General features: G+C 40.6%; 1 protein-coding gene across 15 annotated transcripts in view; it reads left to right on the top strand.

The window, feature by feature from the left end:
* CADPS (calcium dependent secretion activator) overlaps positions 1-15,434 on the top strand; it is a 442,570-nt gene that overhangs the window by 251,192 nt on the left and 175,944 nt on the right. For all 15 annotated transcript variants that reach the window (XM_036218629.1, XM_036218630.1, XM_016150172.2 and 12 more), the window contains exon 7: positions 11,058-11,169. In XM_036218629.1, coding sequence (XP_036074522.1) covers positions 11,058-11,169 — 112 coding nt within the window. The remainder of the gene's footprint in view (positions 1-11,057; positions 11,170-15,434) is intronic.

Genomic DNA, 15,434 nt, shown 5'->3' on the forward strand with positions numbered 1-15,434 from the left:
TCTCACACTGTGGAAAGACTGCTGTATTTGACATTGGCAAACACAGTGGTTATTCTTAAGGACATATGAACTGGGCACTGATTTCCAAGCCAGCAAGGTCATTAGGCAGGTGTTAATTGAGTGACTGTAATAAACTTTTTAACTATATGAAAGTACTATAAAATGTGTCTGGGCTCTCCAGGATGTGCTCTTCTAACTGAGGACTCCAGACCAATCTATACAGGATAGAGTAGAAACAGGATGATATGATTAAGTACCAGATATAAGCACCATATCTATAGCTAGTACCATATAACAAATCATCTCAAAATGGAGTGGCTTAAAACAACATTTATTTATCTCATTCACTCACTTGCAAATTTGTTGGGAGTTGGCTGATTCGTGCTAGGTTTAGCTGTGTGGCTCTACTTCAAACTGTGGATCTGGTTGGCCTTGACTTTTTACTGTCAGTTAGACTCAGGCCTGCTCCACACAGCTCATTCTGGGATCCAGGCTGAAGGAATAAGAGATACCTGGAGGAAGCTCTGCTCATAGTGTTGACAAAGGCATAGGAGAACAAGCCTAATCACTCAAGCATGTTCAAGCCTCTGCTTCCATCATATCTGCTAATACCCTACTGAGCCAAGACAGTCACATGGATAATTTAAAAGTCAAGTTGTGGGGATATATACTCTGCCCTGAAGGAAGCCGAAGCAATAGTCACATAGATAAACCCAGCATCGGTAGGGCAGGAAGAAAACCTTTCTCCTGAGGAAGGCAGGAGAGAGTGAATCTCTTTGAACAATAATCTGCTTTAACTGAAGAGAAGGCTAGAAAAGGAAGATAAATGGGATGAGGGTGAGAAAGGATGTGTTTCAGGTACTCAGAGAAGGAAGTTCAAGAAAGTGAGAATGAGCTTTCAGCACTTATTCCTTTGCCATAATGGCCAATTTTATTTTGTCCAGACTGAGAAAACACAAATGCCATTATTCAGATGGTTTTAAAAACATCTCACATCTCGATGTTTGATTCTAGTGCTGGCACTTGGCCTAAGTTGTTATGTACCTCTGAGATGTCACTGAATAATTATGTAGGGCTCATCGATTATAAGGCTGGGAAGCTTTTTCTCATCTAATTCTAACAAGAGAATGCTCAAAGGAAACACTATTCATACACCCATTTTACAGTTAAGAAATTAGGGGTTGCAAGAGATTCAGTCAGCTGCTCAGGATCACTAAGACAGAAAGTGGCATAGTTGGGTGTGGAACCCAGACTGCCAGACTTCAGACTCTCTTAATCCTGAGCTCACTGGATAACATGAACTGCCTTTTAGTAGGAACTTACATTGTACTCAGTGCTTTTCTCATTTAATTAAGAGACAGGCACATAGGATACCCTATAAGGTAAATACTGTTAATGTGTCCATTTTATAGAAAAGAAAATTGAGAATTAACAGGCTAATAGATTTTTTTGAGATAATAAAGCTGTCAGATAATAGAAACAAACTGGTCTGACTCCAAAATTCTTCTCCACTGCACCAGCTTCCTCATTTATACATGAGGGGCATGGCCAAAGTGATCTCCAGGGCTCTGTTCAACTCAGTATATTGCTGTCTTTCTCAGTCTTTTGTTTTTCCCCTCCTTTGGCTTGTATTCTTAGTGGAAAGGGTTGGAATATAAATGGGTTAGCAATGCATTTGGTAATTCCCCTGGCCCAGGTCCCTTGACAATTTGGGCCTAGTAGTGTGGGTTTTGTTGATCAATGAGCCTCTGGAGGCTGCAAGGTGTCCTAAAGCAGATTCAGGTTCTAAAGACACAATTAACCACAGTGCCTCCCAGTTGTTTATGAGAATCACAGGTTGCAACCATAATAACCAGCTCAGGTTACAAGAGCAATTATAGAAAAAAGCCCAGCGTAGGAAATTAAATAGAGTTTGGTTGGCTGAGTCACAGAGAGGAGAAAGTGAATGAACGTATTCTCAGCAACCTCTTAAGAGCTTTTTCCCCGCTTTTTTGGGGGATGGGGGTGGGGGGAGTGTTCCATCATGCAGTGAGCTGTTTATTTTCTCTAAATGTCCTTAGAACCTTGGAATAAATGGATGATCAGAAGAAGGCAGCTAGGTGACAGAGATGCAGAAAACCCTCAGACTAGGAAACAACCATCATTTTCCAGTGACAAAAACCTCACCTCCTTTTACAATGACAGGGAATATCTTATCTTTGGGCCACACTGTAAACTCCATTCCAGAGAAGATAACATGGACACTCAGGCCATGTGATGTGCTGTCATCTTAATGATTTAGCCTTTGACAGATACTCCCCACTTCAGTCATCCCCACAAACCCCACAACATCCAATCCCTGGTAGTCAATAATATTAAAATAACTATGAATGGTGTCAGATGAGTACTAGATTTATTGGGGTGATCTTTTGCAAGTTATATAAATGTCTAATTGCTATGTTTTACACCCGAAACTAATATATTATTGTATGCCAACTGTGATTTAAAATTTTTTTTTTAAAAAATCAATGGAAATGTTAGAAATCAAATACCCAAGATCTTGTCTTTAGGACAAAAAAAGTATATTAGCCCCCTTTATATGGGTAAGCAAACTGAAACCCTGCCAGTGCCTTATTCAAGGTCACATAGATACTGAGAAAATAAAGATTGATACATATATCTCCTGTATTTGAATGAAGAATTGTATATACTCTTCCCTCTGGCCTTCATTCAATTGGCGCTGGGCACTGATCTAAACACTGGAATATAACAATGAGAAAGATGGACTTGGTCCCTACCTTTATGAAGTTTATAGCATAGAGTTTTCCTCGTTAACTTTACCAAAGAATGTAAGTCCATGATAATCAAGCATTGTTACATTTTACTTTCAACTTGAACCTTATTTCTACATGTGTCAATGTAGGTGGAGGGATTCACAATTCAGTGAATTCATTCCTTCAGCAAATGCCTACTAGACATCCCCCGTGTGCCAGGCATTGTACTAGATGTTGTGGATATAGCAACAAGTAAAGAGATATAGATCCCTACCCTTGTGGAGTTTACATTCTAGCAGGAGGAGACAAACAAACAAACAAAAAAACAATAAAGAATACAGGTAATAATTACTTCTTGGTGAAATTTCAACTGGCCACTCATTTTAAATATTCCACTCACCCTCCTCTTGGCACTTCCAACCTCCATTTTTAAATTTATTTTCCTCCATAGCAATTTATGATGTATGTAGGACATATGAAAGATATGGTGATGAAGTGGACATGGGGTGAAGAGGAGAAAACAAGACTAATGTTCAGGTGGCTGACAGTTCCTTTGACTAGGTTGGGGAAGCTTAGAAGAACAGATGTGAGGGGGGAAAGTTAAAGCTGAGGTTTGTACACATTTGATTTCAGATTCCTGGGAAGGGACATTCCTGTGGAAATGTCAAGTATGTTGAACCAGAGCCTTCATCTCTCCATCTCCCAGACAACGCAATTTCTTCAAAGCAAATATCTCATTTATGCAGATAAGAGGTAGTTTAGCTTTTCTAATACATTAGAGGCCTTGAATCACATCCTATCAATTAGTTTGCACGGAACACACTGCGATGGCACAATTGATTCGTTTGGTGTAGAATATCATGCCGTCTGCCTGAATGGCAGGCCAAAAGGTTTTAATGCAGTTATCTCCAGGCAATTATTAACTTCCCCTCTTAGCAACGGGACTAAGACATTTTCATTCCCTGAAATGACACTTTTCCCTTGTTAAAGCTCGCAGTTAATTTTATGAACCAAACCAATTTAACACCCAGCTCACATGAGCCATATACCTTGAAGAAATGCAAATCTAGTCTTCGTGGCATGAATTATGGCCTTATGCTGAGCATTGCCATGGCAACTAATGACATCATCTCCTAACACCAACCTGCACAAACCCAATTCTCCAAGGGTCTTTATTTGCCTAAAGTGCATGTGTTCTTGGCTTACTCACATACGCATTCATAAGTATCACTCTGTTGTCAAAGGTTTGCAGTGGATGTTTACTGTCATTTTGGGAGGTATATTCCCTTTGTGGCAAATGTTGTTTTTTGTTCATGAGGGAGGTGGGGGAAATTCTAATGAAAATTACTGTGTGTATTTGATTAGCAACATTTGCTGACAACATATGGTCTGAGGAGGCTTCCGCAAATAAGAGGCTTTAAATAGTAAACAGAGATGTGACTGCGATGAAGCAGATGCTCTCCAAGCACACAGTATAAGGCTGCTTTGCCTATGTATTTCTCCCTCCCTCCACCCAAGCATATTTCTCTCCCTTATTTGCTCCCCCAGATCAAAGTGTTCACTTTCAAAGAAGTGACACTGTAGAATAGGTTTGGAGAAATAATGTGCTGTGACTTTAAAAGTCATCTCCACCCCCAAATATATGAATTATCTGCTACTTATGTTTATTATTTGGTATTAATAATGATGTAGTGTGACTAAATGAGTCAGCCAGCTCAAGGGGATCTGGAAGCAGCATTTGGGCACCACCTGTCTGAAATGCTATGGTACACCATTCCAAATTTTCCAATACACCAAGAATGCTGGAAAGAGCTCCAAGAAGAATTTAGAGCAGCAATTTGGACTGCTATGGAGTTGCGCTATCCTTGTAAGTGTATGTTTACAGTTCATCTTTATGGATTCGCTTGGGTGAACATACTTCTAATCTGCTAATGAAAATAAAAATATTCCTATTAGACTGAGCCAGCAGTTTAAGTGTGTATAGCAGAGGTCAGTAAACTCTTTCTGTAAAGGACCAGAATATAAACATTTTAGGCTTGTTGGCCATATGGTCTCTGTTGCAACTACTCAACTCTGCCATTGAAGCACGAAAAGCAGTATAGGTAATGTGCAAATGAATGAGCATAGCTGTGTTCTAATAAAACTTTATTTATGGATACTACATGTCAATTTTATATAATTTTCATGAGTCATGACATATTCTGTTTTTATTATTATTATTTTCAGCCATTTAAAAATGTAAAAACCATTCTGGCTCATGAGTTATACATAAACAGGTGGTCAGCCAGCCTTGGCCCGTGGACCATAGTTTACCAACCATTGGTCTATCATCTTGAAATGAAAGACATATTTTTTGTGTTTTCTATGTGCTGGGTATTGAGTTAAACACTGTATATGCAACAGATTATCTCCTATGTAGTCTTTCATGGACCCTCTGAGGCCAGTGCTGTTCTTATTCCCAATTTATAGATGTGAAAGCCGAGGCTCAAACTTAACACCTAATAAGTGTAATCATCTCTGCACTTGGCCTCCCCCTAAGCAGACTCTAACGCAGTGAAGCAGCACCACAGCAGCACCTAACACAGTGATCTGCACATGGCAGATATTCAGGAAGTGTTTTCCAAATGAAGGGAGAAATGAAGAAGGTCTAATTAGAGGTAGGATCCCTATGCAGTGAAAGTCAGAGCATCATCCAATGCTTGTAGGTTACAGAAATGCTTTGGAGTGCATAGAGCATGGAGGTTAGTTAGCTGGATAGTTCATGTTTTAATTCTCCACCCTCTTGCAAAAGGTATCTGGTTTGGATAGGGCACACATGTCTCAATACATATTTCTTCATATCTGGAGGTGCCATGTGGGTGATGGCATTTCTATAGTCTGTGCTTGTGTGCTTCTGGCAGAAAAGACCAAAAGTAATAATAATAGTTAATTTTATAACTTGGCACTTTCTTTCTTATCAGCATCCACATTGCTTCCAGACCTTGGCCATATCAGCTAACCATCCCTTAACCTTTAAGGACCTATGCTTTGCTCCTCAGGACGCTCTCCTTGCTGCTGTATATTCTGGGTGTCCCTTGCACACTGCCAGCCTCTGCATCCATTTCAGAGAACTGAGGTACTCCTAGAAAAAGATCTAGTCATCAAGGAAATAAAGCCCTCAGTAAGTTTTAAAGAAAGCAGTGGCACCCATGTTTACCTCATATGTTACATCTCTCCAAAATCCCCTGATATTTGGTGACATGATTATTCTGAATTTGTCACTTCTTTCTAGTCATTAAACAGACATTTATTGTATATCATGCCCTGTGCTGGGTGCAGGAAACTTTTTAAAAATCACACTATGTTCCCTGCCCCCGAGGTGTTCACCGTCTAAAGAGAGAACCGGAAACACACAGATAATTGTCAAACTACACTATAATACTGTTTTATGAGTTATCAAGAGGCATTAAAACTCTGCAGTTTAATGCATGGACTTTGGGCTCAGACACTCTGAGTTTGAAGTCCAGCTTTGCGATAGCCCGGGACCCTGGCTTCAAGTCCTAGTTTCTCCATCTATAAAGTGAGGATAATAACAGAATATTCCTCATAGAGCTGTCAGAAGGATTAAATGAGATAATCCATGAAAAGCGGCCCAGGTTCTGACAAATCATAAGCACTCAATAATTTGTGACTATTTTTAGCACTTTTGTGAGCTGGCTGTACAGTGTGAGTACAGGGGTAGATAAGATGGGATCACAGAAGAGGGACACCTTACCCACTGTACTTTATCTACCTTGTGTTCGGAGAGAAGTTAGTCAGTTAACCTTCTAACCATCAACCTCTTCAAAGTGTAATTTTATTTCAGTTCTGGGAAACTTTTAAGGAGAGATATTCATCTTAATAGCCACGGTCAAAGCACAGCAAAGGAAAAGAAATGAACAGAGAAAAATGCAACAATGAGAAATAGATTCACCAATCAACATGTAGCCTGACCAAAAGGTCAAACTTTTTGATGCTTCTTCCACTGGCTAATTTGTCTGTAGGGCATGTTGTACTCTGTGAAGTATACTGCATAAAATCCAAACTGAGAAGCCAGGGTAGCCCTGAGTCCCATCAATCTTGAAACAGAATTATCCCTTTGTGTTACAAAGGTAACTAATGTCAACTATCAAGACACAGAGGAGTGTGTTATTGGAATGTGTGAGCGAGGCAATATGGCAGCATGGATAAGAGTTTGAATTGTGAAGTCAGACTGCCATTTACTCCCTGCATGTGACCCAGGACATATTACCAGCCTTTCTGAGCCTCGGTTTTCTCATCTGTAACTATAGGGGTATAATTATAAGTATTTCATAGGATGGTAAAGATGGTTTTAAAAGATAAAAATGTGTGTATGACTGTATACCATTCCTGAGATAGGGATTTATACCTTGCACATAGTAATTTCTGAATAAATATTTTCTGTTTTATTATGAAGATAGTTTCTTTATGGCTGGAAAAAGAAGGAGAATGTACATTTTCATAACTCTTTTGTTCAGGGATGGATATTGATAAACCCCGTTGATCCCCCTAAAAATAGGAAACACTGATATAAAGAAGCCAGGAGTGGTTTTCACAATCCAATGACTGTAGCAAGGGGCAAAGGTTTCATGTCAACAGCAGTGACAGCCACCCTCTGCTGCATGGTCTAGCCTCAGTCCAGGCTAAACAGACTGAAGCAGCATTGGACTCAGAGCCTGATTTATGGGGTTGTGACCCATGCAGTTGCATAGACCCTGCACTCAGATGAGACCTGTATTAAATGTAATACTCTGCTGTTGCCATCTTGAAATTCTTAATTTCATCTTTAAACTTGTATATGTAAGTGAAATCCAATAGAACAACAGAGCATGCATTTGAGCAGAGAAAATACTCAGAGAAAGAAAAATGCTTTATATTTTGGTAATTTGAATGGCACTTTCTTTGTGCTTTTTGAACAAGAAGCCCCACATTTTCATTTTGCCCTCAAAATGACATAGCCAGTCAAGATTAGACTGGAGACTTTCTCTTTTTTTCCTGCTCCATTGGGCCAGGTTACCATTTTGAAATCTGATGGATAAATGGGGATTCAAGGGTAACCTAACAACTTGAGGTGAGCCAAGGGTCATGATAGGAAGCCAAAAGCACAGCTGCAGGCCTGGTGGGAAGGAAAAGCAACTCTGTCCAAATGGACAGGGGTTGTCGGGGCGGCCCCCAGCAGCTTGAATTCCATCCAGCTGATGCGATCTTGGAAGCCTCACCCTGCCCCACAGTCTGCGTCATGTTTAGTGCTTTATGAGCTGAGCGTTTCGGAGTTGCAGCAGGAGTTCAGTCAGACTGCGTTAGTGCCTGCTGAGCAGGCCACAAAATCCCTATGAACCACATCCAAGGACAGTATTATGAGGATATGGCATGGGGGGGGGATCCCCAAGGCACTAGGGTCAAAATGTCGCTGAGGCATCGTGTTAAAGCATCTCATTCCAGAACTCTTGTTTTATAGCAGGAATCTTCCTCATCTCCATGATTAAGCATAATAAATGCCTTAAGAGATTAATAGCACAATTAATCAGAAATAATAAATTAAGGTTCATTTATTTTTTGCTACTATCACTAATTATTATTTTTGATAATCATAACAACAATAGAAGCGAGAGCTGTAAAGTAAGAATTAAGAGATTAGCCCGACTTGGTGGCAACTCCCTGTAATAAAATAGATAAGATCTTGAGTTTCTTCTCAGTTTTCTCATCTGTGAAATGGGAATGATAATAACCGTTTTACTACTTACTGTGCAGTAGGAAGGGTGGCGTCTTTCTTTCTTACTGAGTACAGGGTCAGACTTATTACATGCTTAATAGATGTGTGTTGAAGAGATTACACAAAATGAGTGGTCATCACTGTTACTGGAAGGCATCCTATCTCTCCTTATTTGGGAAAGAGAAAGTAGCCAAAATTTGTTGGATTCTTGTTCTGTTCCAAGCCTGCTACTATTTACTCTGGGAAATAAGGTTATTTTATAGCTGAGTAAATTGAGACACTGGTATATTAATTAATTTGCCTCAAGTCCTACCGTCTGTAAGTAACTAACCAGGATTTGAACTAAGGCTATGTGGTCCAACTCTATGCCTTGTCACATCACCTTTGCTGGGACAAAGATTTCTCTATTTTAGGGGCTTGCTCCAATTGCCAATGACCAAAATTAAGACCTTCTGTCTCTATTCTAACATTTTGCTGTTATGTTTGAGGCCTGGAGTTTCTTGTTCTGTCTCATGTCCTAGTCCATGTCTTTTCCTTTCTCTATTGTGATTCTTATGCTTCCTCATGATTCTCACACACACACAGATCACCTTGAATCTGGACCCCCATCGTTCTAGTGATCTCTTTCAACTCTCTCTAGATCCCTGATGTCTTTGAGTTTATTTGAGGGCATCAGTGAGATGAGAAGTCAGATTTCCATAATTTCCAAAAAGAAAAAAAAGAAGAAGAAGAAGAAAAGAAAAGAAATACAAACAACCAATGAACAGAGTAAAATATTCAGGCCTGCTATTAGTAAAAGAAATGTTCATGGAAATGACAATGACAAAATAGGCCAGAAAAAAAAAAAGTAAACAGGGACACTCAATGTGATTTACATACTCATTCCCAGATGGTGGGAGGACAGTCCCCACCTTTATAAAAAGCATTTTGGGAATAGGTGAATCAAGCCTTGAAAATATTCACTGATGAGCACAACCTCTGTAGCACTGTAAGAACATCACAATGTTTGCTGACACATGAAGAAATTATTTTCTATCTAGGTCTCTATCCCCAGGAAATAATCAGAAATGAAATAAAAAAGTAATGTGTCTCTCAGTCTCAGTAATAGAACAATGATTAAATAAATTATGATGCAGCCAAAAAATATAATATTACAGCCGTTAAAGATCACATGTTAGTGAATATTTTACAATATGGAAATTAACCACTGTAGAAGGCAAAAGGCAAAATGAAAAACATCTCTATACAAAATTACACCTATTCCTGTTTCCTAATTTTGTAAAAGAATATATATTTAGCATCATTTGTTTTTTTTTAACAAATCCTTAATAAGTATCTTCTATGTGCTAGGCACTGTGCTAAGTAGTAGATATGTGATATAAACAAAACACAGTCTCTGTGCCTGTGGTGCTTACAGAATAATAGAGGATTCAGCTATTAAACAATTATATAAAACAATAATTAAAAATCTAGTCATTGCTAGGATGGAAAGTTAAATAACACGTTCAAGAGAATTTAACACTAGGAACAAATTTACACTGGGAAATGAAATCAAGAGACATGTTCTCTGGGAACGTGGTGGTTAAGCTGAGCCCATAAACGGTAGCTAGGTAAAGAGTAGAGGAAGCAACATTGTCAACAGAGGGAACCATGCATGCAACAGTCGTGAAGTGGCACAAACAGGAGGCCCATGACACAGGAGCAGATGAATGGGAGATGTCTTATACCAAGGGGACTGAACCACATCCTGAGTACAATGGAACAAGTGCCATGCGAGGGTTCAGGGCAAGGGCTCAGTGCAATTCAGCTGACACATCCAGAAGATCACACTGATTTCAGGTACAGAGTGGATAGAGAAGGCCTTGTAAGAATAATGATGAGAAATGACGAGGCCACATCTGAGGGGCTCATCAGGGGCTCATGTCAGCCCAGCCCAGATGCTCAGTAAGCCAGGCTTCCTCCTGGGGAAATCTAAGACTCAGATTCCCACAGACCTTGAGTGGGTAAGGACATTTACCACATCACTTCTGCTTTTCATGACAGAGCTGAGCTCTATCCATTCTTCTATTCAACTCACCTTTGATGGAAATGGGGCTTCTTGCCTCCCCACTGCCACTGGTTTCATTTTAAAGTCAGATGTTGGCTAGGGACAAATGAAGCCCTATCTCAAAATCTAGAACTGCAGCTTCCAAGAACTAGGGATTTCAAGGATGCAAGGAAATATTAGTGTTTACCTGGAAATAGTTTGTAGGTATGGCAAATGCATGGGGGTGAGTTCTTGCCAACTTGATTTCATACTAATTCCATATGATTCCTTCTAGTGCGCTGAGAAGACCCAGTGGCAACTTTCTGAGCATCTGTCTTGCATTTGCCTAACAAGTTAATTAACACTTTTTGTCACTCTGGCAGCTTTGGAGGGGAGGAAAGGAGGATGTGACACTCAACACTGCCTCGGGTTAACCCTGCATTCGCCCAACTCAGGAAGAAGGCAATTGAATTTAACATTGTCAAGGCAGAGGTCTCCACACTGACCTCTCTGATTCTGTCCACAGCTGGGGCACACAGGGTGACTTCTCCACGACACATGCGCTGCCTGCTGTGAAGGTGAAGCTGTTCACAGAGAGCACAGGAGTCCTTGCCTTGGAGGACAAGGAACTTGGACGGGTAAGCACTCCCCATCAAAGGGGTATCCATCACAAAGAGCTCTAAAGAGCGGGCATCCCCAGGTCCCAAGAGACAGCATTGCCAAGTGCTGATAGACCTGGCTTTGCGATTTGAATCCCAGGCTCCACTCTGCATTGCTTATGTGACCTTGGACAAGGAAGTCCCTCAACCTCTTCAAACCTCAGCTTCCCCCATCAAATCTGGGTGACCAATAGGACGCAGGGCAGAAGATAGAGTAGGGGTCCTCAAATGATCAAACCCAAACAACAGTTAGAGCAAAGAGTTGCCATGTTCTTTACTATCCTGAAGTGAAATTCTTAGATTATTTAACAAAGTGACCCACCTAACAATTTTTAAATCAACACGACATAATATAAAGGAGAAGGAAAAGGAAATTAATTACTACTAAGATAATTTCAAAATGTAAAGATTCATACACAACTGCACTAGGATAGTGAAAGAAGAGTGCTTTACTGGCTCCTACATGGAGAATCACTGTGCAGTGACAACTACAAAATCCACTGTCGGGATTGGTGTATCAGTAAACAAATTTCTCAAATTGGTAATCAAGTCTTGGTAACGAAATTTTCCTGGTTTCCCCGGAAAAGTGCCAAAGATACTTTGAGTGTATAGGTAAAAAAGATTTAGGGTCTAGACTCAGTCAATTGTAAGCAAATTTTGCTACCTCCATTCATATTCAGTGGGAATATTCGAAAGTCAGGTGGGGTGCAGAACAATTCCTCACTAAGGAGGATTATCTCACTCCTTGTAGGATGTTTAGTATCCCTGGGTGCCATTGATTCAAAGCCAATAGAGTCCAGTACCAATTATCTTTCCAGCCAAAAAAGTCCCCCCAATTTTTGAAACATCCTAAGGGGTGGTATCAATCCCTTTGTGGACCACCGAGGTAAGAAAGACATGTCTTTCTGCATCTCAGCTATTGACACTGTACCAAACAGCCAGTAACATTTTCAGAATATAAATTGCATTTGTCCCTGACTAGCTTGTCCCTTCCATCACCTCACCCTGTTTATAATATAATCTAAACCTTGTAGTGCAAGCTATAAAGACTCTGGTGATCCGGCTCCTGCCCACCTCCTCAGCCCATTTGCTGCCGCCTTCCCTTCATCCACTCTCAAGCATCATTAGCCAAATTTCAGTTCCCCAAATAAACCAAGTTCTTTCCTCCCTCAGGGAACTTTCTCTCTGCCTGGTGCACTTTCCCTACTTCCCAGCTCTTTGAAAGGCTACCTCCTTCTCTTTATAAATGCCCATCCTCCACAGAGAGCCTTTGCTGACTGTCCTTCCTCCTTCATTTGCTGCCTCAGCCCTCTGTTGAACTCCTCCACAGAACTTATCACCAATGAGAGAAAGAGCAAGAATTTACAGAAATGTTGGCCTCTGTCTTTCCCACCAGACTATAAAAGCTTCATGAGAGAAGCATAAACTATTTTGTTTGCCACCCTATGCCCAGAATCCAGCACGTAGACTCAACAAATTTCATTCCATACTAATTGAATGCATAATCCCTTCTGACAGCTGTGTGACTTTAGCTAAGACATTTAACCTCTCTGGGCCTCTAATGTTTCATTTAGAGAGTATAAGAGAATACTCTGAGCCAAGCACACAGGCACACACACATAACAACACCAGCAACAACACATTAACCATGCTGTCTTTTTTTCTTCCTTTGTGTTTTCAATTCCTTATTCTGGCTTTCATTTATAGAACTGACCTGAAATCATATTACTAGGATCTATGCCACAGATGAAAGTAAAACAAAAAATAAACAAGGCTAATAGCAAAAAGAGTGCCCTCCAAAAAGGAGAAGGAATGAAAGCAAAGAAGGGGTTTAGCTACTTTCTTTGAGAAATGACAAGTATTCATTTCTGTCCCTAGGGAAAGTAGTGAAGTAGCCTGCCTTTTATTTTTCTTTAAATTTTTCCGTGAAGAATCATGTCAAGAATCATAAGAGTCTTAGAGACCTAAGATATTATTATTAGAAGAGACAAGTCCAGGAACACTCTACCTGAGTCCATGGAGGGCACTATGGGCCCCAGGAGCCCTTGAAATTGTTTGCAAATGGGCCGGTGGGGGCGAGGATATGCACATTTTTCTGGATTCACCAGTTCAAAGCATTCACCAGCTTCTCAAAGCTCCTACTCAGAGAAGTCAAAACCACAGGGCTAGTCAAAAACTTTCACTTTATAGATGAGAAAACTGATTCTGGAGGAAGGCAGGAAACTGTCCCACCCCACCCAGTTAGTTGGGGCCCATGCATTGCTATACATTCACCACTGGCTAGGCCACTGTCCTAATAACTTTATGTGCAGCCCCTCATTGAGACTTCATCATAACCCTAATGAGGCAGCTACCATCATTACTCTTCCTGTATGTATGAGCACACTGGGGCCAGAGGAGGTAAGTAACTTGGCAGGAATTACGTTGCCTCATCCCCAGGGTCGTTTTTACTACACCTCATTGTTCCATGTAAAAATAAAACCCTCGGCTCTGCTGTTGTGGTGAAGGCCATGAGCTTACCACAGCCCTCACACAGCCATTCATTTCTTAATAAGAAATGATTCATTTCTAAATTATTCTCTCCTCCGGCCCCCTTGTGTATTCCCCGAGATACTAGTTTATACTTCCTTCCTGCAAAAGAAACTTTCTACCAATTGCTGTGGAGCTGGCCTGCCTGGCCCTTGTGCCAGCTGGGATGTCCTCTGCTGGTGACACCTCCACAGGCAGCAGTTGGATGACCATTAAGGCATCTTTTTAAAAATGAAGCCATTCCTTAGACTACTCAGGAGAGTGTTTCTATGATGTAGCTTGGAAGGACCCGGCCACATTTGAAATCCCAGTGCTACATTCATTCATTCAACAATATTTAATTTGTTCCATCTTTATTATGCTTCATTTTTATTAACCTTTTTAATTGAAAAAATAGTTCATGCACACTGTAAAAAAATTGAAATGGATATTTAGTGAAACTAATGATCTCTCCACCTTCACTCTAGAATCCTTTTTTAAAACAAAAGAAAAAGAGCACAATTGGAAGTTATTGTATATATACTTCTCTGAACGTTGCTTGAAATACCATTGTATTTGGATATTATTCTCTATCAGCCCATATTGACTTTCCTTGTGTTTTCATGGCTGTGTAATATTCCATTGTGTGGATATCATAATGTGTTTGGGTTGTGTTCAGTCTTTGGCTATATAAACAATACTTCAGTTAATAATCTTGAATTTATTTCTTTGCACTTATGCGTGTGTATATACATATATATGATAAATTTCAAAAAATATTTTGCTGAGTGAAATTTGAATTTTATTGGTACTGACAAATTGTCCCCTAAAGAGTACACACCAATTTAAACTTCCACAAAAGGCATGAAAATGACTATTTCCCCACATCTTTGCCAACACTGCAACATTATCAAATTTTTATGTATCGAATATGATTGTGGACCCACTGTGTTCTGTCATTTGTGCTACCCACAGAGCAAACAGGAATAATGACAGGAATAAATTCTTAACCTCTAAAATTTAAAGGATACAGACACAAAAACTAGAACTGACAGTGCGGTGTGGTTAGTGCTCTGCTAGAGAAAGGACACCTGAGAAACAAATGGCAAGGAGACATAATCCACTTTGGGGTGGGGGATGCTTCCCCCAGAGGAGACGCAGAGGTAGGGAGGGATATATAAGCTAAGTTTTAAAGGGAATCAACCAGGCAAAGGCTCAGGGTAAAACATTTTCCCAGAAGGACCTGTCTGCATGTCCAGAGGTAACTAAGAGAAGCTGAGGCTGGCTGGTGTGCAGCTTAGTGCACAGGGCGGTTTGTGTTCCCACATCAGCATCACCACATCAAAGCGCAGCACACATGGGCCTCAGCTGAGATGACGAAGTGCTTGATTAGCAGGCTGGAATGTCCAGATGAGGTGTCTGGACTGCTAGGGGCTTATGTGCACCCAGAAGGACCCTAATAACTCAGCAAAGCTGACACACATAAAGGAGTCATCGACCCATCAGGCTCATGGCAGGATGAGAATGAAGATGGAGGAGAACTGCAGTGACCTCATCTCTTCATCCACCCCGAAGATGTGGTCTCCCTAGGGAGCCACCACGTGGGGGAAGAAGTCTTTGTAGAGAGGCTAGTAATGAGCTGAGGCCATTTGCATTGGTGAACGGACACCATATTGTCAGTGGGAAACCCGCCCAGAACGCATATGGTGGGAGGCCTGTTAACGAGCTCCGGGTGC

This window comes from Rousettus aegyptiacus, unplaced genomic scaffold (genome assembly GCF_014176215.1).
Source record: "Rousettus aegyptiacus isolate mRouAeg1 unplaced genomic scaffold, mRouAeg1.p scaffold_m13_p_4, whole genome shotgun sequence".
Taxonomy (NCBI): Eukaryota; Metazoa; Chordata; class Mammalia; order Chiroptera; family Pteropodidae; genus Rousettus; species Rousettus aegyptiacus.